General features: G+C 46.5%; 1 protein-coding gene across 1 annotated transcript in view; it reads right to left on the reverse strand.

Annotated features, from left to right (window-relative positions):
* Positions 1 to 528: 528 nt before the first annotated feature.
* The window catches only part of CLEC4C (C-type lectin domain family 4, member C), a 17,479-nt gene continuing 12,758 nt past the window's right edge, over positions 529 to 5,249 (reverse strand). Inside the window, 2 exon segments of the mRNA XM_011952627.1 lie at positions 529 to 816; positions 2,384 to 2,499. Coding sequence (XP_011808017.1) covers positions 675 to 816; positions 2,384 to 2,499 — 258 coding nt within the window. The 3' untranslated portion in view covers positions 529 to 674.

Raw genomic sequence — 5,249 nt, forward strand, 5'->3', positions numbered from 1 at the left:
CAGGCAATTCTCCTGCCTCAGCCTCCCAAGTAGCTGGGATTACAGGTGCCCACTACCATGCCTGGCTAATTTTTGTATTTTTTAGTAGAAACAGAGTTTCACCATGTTGGCCAGGCTGGTCTTGAATTCCTGACCTCATGATCCAACCACCTCGACCTCCCAAAGTGCTGGGATTACAGGCATGAGCCACATTACCTGCCTGAATTTCCTCACAGGACATCAGTCAGATTGAATTAAGGCTCCTAATGTCCTCATTTCAACTTAATTTCCTCTGATAAAGTTCTATCTCCAAATAGACTCCCATTCTGAAGTACTGTAGGTTACGGCTTCAACATGAATTTGAGGCAACACAGTTCAGCCCATAACAGGCACCTCATCCCTCAGCTGTCAGAAAATAAGAGCAGATGCTCATGCTCTCTCTCTGTTTTTCTGCAAAAGCATTCTCCAGTAGTCTCTGGCACATAGAAAAATGTTTACTAAACACTAATTGTATGAATGAATAAATGAGTAAATGAATGTGTGAATGGATTATATCATAAGTGTAATAGGTGACAGCCTACTGAAAAATTTTAGGAGCATTCCTTGTACAAAACTTATACAGAAATTAAAAAATCAAGTTAGCTTTCTACAATGGTGGATGCCAACAAAACACATTTCCACGGAGAATATTTCATTTATATGTGGATCTTCTTCATCTCGCAAATTGACTTGTGAGGTACATGACAGTGAACGTCGTTCCAGCCCCATTCTTCTGAACGGAAACTTATTACCACACAACGCTCATCAGGGTTATTGGGTTCACCTGAGTGCCAGAATCTGAAAGGCAGATAAAGGACAGTGGTGTTTTCAAACAGTGTTTTGGGGCTGGGCACGGTGGCTCATGCCTGTAATCCCAGCACTTTGGGAGGCCAAGGCGGGCGGATCACCTGAGGTCAGGAGTTCGAGACCAGCCTGACCAATATGGAGAAACCCCATCTCTACTAAAAGTACAAAAAAAATTAACCAGGCATGGTGGCACGTGCCTGTAATCCCAGCTACTAGGGAGGCTGAGGCAGGAGAATCGCTTGAACCTGGGAGGCAGAGGTTGCGGTGAGCCGAGATTGTGCCATTGCACTCCAGCCTGGGTGACAAGAGCGAAACTCCGTCTCAAAAAACAAGAAACAGTGTTTTGGAAAAAGTTAGAGACTGGGAGAGAGCCAGCGTTAAACAGTGTGAAAGTCAAGGTCACATATACCCAAACCACCTTCCCACTTCTGCTGCCACGTTTTGTAAAACCTCATGTTCAGGCAGTTTCCTCTCCACCTATGTCTCTGGTATTTCCCCTGAAAACTGTTCCCACATGACCTAGTGGCCTGTCATCTTAATCAACTCGGCATACATTGAACACCCCCCGGCAGATATCCCAGAGGATTCCTTCATTTTGGCCATCCCTGTGTCCAATTGCCATAGACCTTCCAACTCACAGAGTTAAATGATTCCAAGATTTTTTTTTCCCTAGTCCCAAGTGTAAATCAGGTTCTATGCACTGCTTTTGGAGTCTGAAGAACTAGGGAAATTCCCTGGATCTGCTATTTAGTCTCTGTTATTTGGTGCAAGTAATTTAATTTCCCTGATTCTCAGTTCTTCTATCTGAAAAAATGGGAACTAGAACAATGTCCCTACGTATTTGACATAATTGATATAAATGTCAAAAGTGGTAATCTGTACTAAAGTGCTTCACAATTTGTAAAGAAATCATAAATGGCCGGGCATGATGGCTCACGCCTGTAATCTGAGCACTCTGGGAGGCCAAGGCAGGCGGATCACTTGAGGTCAGGAGTTTGAGACCAGCCTGGCCAACATGGTGAAATCCATCTCTGCTAAAATTACAAAAATTAGCCGAGTGTGGTGCCACATGCCTATAATCCCAGCTACTCAGGAGGCTGAGGCAGGAGAATCACTTGAACCTGGGAGGTAGAGGTTGCAGTGAACCAATCACACCACTGCACTCCAGCCTGGGTGATGGAGTGAGAGTCTTTTTTTTTTTTTTTTGAGACGGAGTCTCACTCTGTCGCCCAGGCTGGAGTGCTGTGGCCGGATCTCAGCTCACTGCAAGCTCCACCTCCCGGGTTCACGCCGTTCTCCTGCCTCAGCCTCCCAAGTAGCTGGGACGACAGGCGCCCGCCACCTCACCCGGCTAATTTTTTTGTAGTTTTTAGTAGAGACGGGGTTTCACCGTGTTAGCCAGGATGGTCTCGATCTCCTGACCTCGTGATCCGCTCGTCCCAGCCTCCCAAAGTGCTGGGATTACAGGCTTGAGCCACCGCGCCCGGCCGAGAGTCTTATCTTAAAAAAAAAAAGGAAAAAAAAAGCACAACCCTTGATGTCAAATAGATATACTCACGTGACATTTGTATCGTATGGTGTCTGATCAACCCATTGCCAATGTCGCCAACCCTCTGGATCTGACAGCCCCAGAAAATAAGCAGAATTTATTTTCAGATTCTGAATGATGAAATCCTGAGGGAAGAAAACGGAAGAGTCATAGATGATAGAGCAGGAGCACCCTCATCTCAGACAAACACCGCCATTTTAAGTTCCAGGTCCCTTTCTTGCCTCATGCATTTCAAGGAAATCACTTCTCTTCTGACTACAAGCAGACAGAAAGAGCAGACAGTAAAACACAGATAAGACAGCTCAGGCACAGAGGGAGGTGGGGGGAAAGTCTCTTGGGTAACTGCCAAGCTTCCTTCTCATACAATGGGCCCCAGTAAAACAGTGGGCCTTAATAAGCACATTCCTTTCCCTTTGGGTGCACTAAGATAGGAAAGGTAAAAGCAGACTCGGGGGGATATGCGTGCAGCTGCAGAAAGATGTATGGGAACAGACACACAACTCTTTCTCCCAGATAAGCACAACAAAGAGACACAGAAGCAGTCCCCCAAGCCTCTGATAAACTCTCCCACCCTGAATCCTTAAAAACTCTTAGTCTGTCTGGGCCAGGTGCAGTGGCTCATGCGTGTAATCCCAGCACTTTGGGAGGCCTAGGCAGGCGGCCTACATCAGGAGGTCAGGAGATGTAGACCATCCTGGCTAACACTGAAACACTGTCTCTGCTAAAAAAAAAAAAAAAAAAAATTGTGCGGCGGCGGGCACCTGTAGTTCCAGCTCTTCGGGAGGCTGAGGCAGGAGAATGGCATGAACCCAGGAGGCGGAGCTTGCAGTGAGCGGAGATCTCGTCACTGCTGTCCAGCCTGGGCGACAGAGTGAGACTCTGCCTCAGAAAAAAAAAAAAAAAAAAAACTCTTAGTCTGTAAGAGAGTGTGCCCTTGACCAAACTCAGCCAGAGGCTCCTCTCAGGTTTATTTTCTCTAAAATAAACCTGTCTTGACTGGCAGGCCGCCTTTCATATTTCTTTCCCCTTTCTTTAATTCTTACAATAGCCTTTGGGGGGACTCAAGTTGAACAGAGTTCTTATGGCCATAGGAAGAAAAGAAGAAAAGGAGACGAGGGCCCCTGCCCAGGAGCAGAGGCCTCTGGCTGAGCAGGGCTGGATCAAAGACATCACTTGTGGGCATGATGTTTGGCATGTACAGGAGCATGCTCTAGCCGTGGCCATCATAAATCCTCATGTCACGCTTGCTTTCCTATTTCTTTGCTAAGTGACGGCGTTCTTCAAGGCTCTGCATATTGTGAGGAAATTTCTCCCTCGCTCCTAATATAGTTTTGTAAAGGGAGTTGAATTAGTATATCTTTAGGTTTCTCTCTGCCCCCCACCCCCCTATTTGTTTATTTATTTATTTATTTATTTATTTTTTTGAGACAAGGTCTTACTGTCACCCAGGCTGGAGTGAAGTGGCGTGATCTCAGCTCACTGAAGCCTCAACCTTTCAGACTCAAGCAATCCTCCTACCTCAGCCTCCTGTAGCTGGGATTACAGGCATCCACCACCATGGCCCGCTAAGTTTTGTATTTTTAGTAGAGACGGGGTTTCGGCCATGTTGCCCAGGCTGGCCTCGAACTCCTGGGCTAAAGCCATCCTCCTGCCTTGGCCTCCCAAACTGCTGGGATTACAGGCTTGATCCACCACACCCAGCCAGGAAAGGGTATTTTTATTTTTATTTTTGAGACAGAGTCTCATTCTGTTGCCCACATTGAAGTGCAGTGATGTAATCTCAGCTCACTACAACCTCCACCTCCTAGGTTCAAGTGATTCTCCTGCCTCAGCCCCCCGAGTGGCTGGGATTACAGGCACCCACCACCACACCTGGCTGATCTTTGTATTTTTAGTAGAGGCAGGGTTTTGTCATGTTGGCCAGGCTTGTCTTGGCCTCATGTGATCCGCCAGGCTCGGCCTCCCAGAGTGCTGGGATTACAGGCGTGAGGCACCGAACCCAGCCCCATATCAATTCTTGATTGTCAGTTCTTGCAATTTAATTTTTTTCGCAAGTCCTCATAATATTTCTTCTCTGTGAGGCAATTAATTGTTTCTTAAGTATTTCTATATAACTGCATGTTATATAAATGGTTGATAACAATGCTGGTATCAACACTGAATATAGCGGGACTTCTACTTTACTTTCAATAATGGTGGACTAAGTAATTTGGACCAAACTTCTTGGCAAAATCAACCACATAAGCTGGATGAAACATGAAAAACTTTAATGTCTCAAAAGGTCACAAAATAGTAAAGTTACCAGGTCAAGAAGCCAGAGAGAATGAAAAGCAAGGAAGATGTGCCTGGAAATCATGGCCCCTTTCTCTCTAGGGAAAGTTTGCTGATCCAGAAAAGGCAGTAAAAGGGCTGAACAGCACATTCCTCCCCCGCCCCCGCAACCTCAGGATGCTAAAGTTTAAAAATTTATCTAAAAGTTTTGTGTTGTGGTGGTTTATGCCTGTAATCCCAGCACTTTGGAAGGCTAAGGTGGGAAGATTGCTGAGGCCAGAAGTTTGAGACCAGCCTGGGCAATATAGTGAGACTTCATCTCTACCAAAAAATAATTAGGCCAGGCGCGGTGGCTTACACCTGTAATCCCAGCACTTTGGGAGGCCGCGGCAGGTGGATCACCTAAAGTCAGGAGTTTGAGACCATGGGGAAATCCACTGTCTACTAAAAATACAAAAATTAGCCAGACGAGGTGGTGGGCGCCTATAATCCCAGCTACTTGGGAGGCTGTCGCAGGAGAATCACTTGAATCCAGGAGGCGGGGGTTGCAGAGAGCCAAGATTGTGCCACTGCACTCCAGCCTGGGCGACAGAGAAAGACTCCG

The sequence above is a fragment of the Colobus angolensis genome, unplaced genomic scaffold, assembly GCF_000951035.1.
Source record: "Colobus angolensis palliatus isolate OR3802 unplaced genomic scaffold, Cang.pa_1.0 Scaffold11, whole genome shotgun sequence".
In the NCBI taxonomy this organism is placed as follows: Eukaryota; Metazoa; Chordata; class Mammalia; order Primates; family Cercopithecidae; genus Colobus; species Colobus angolensis.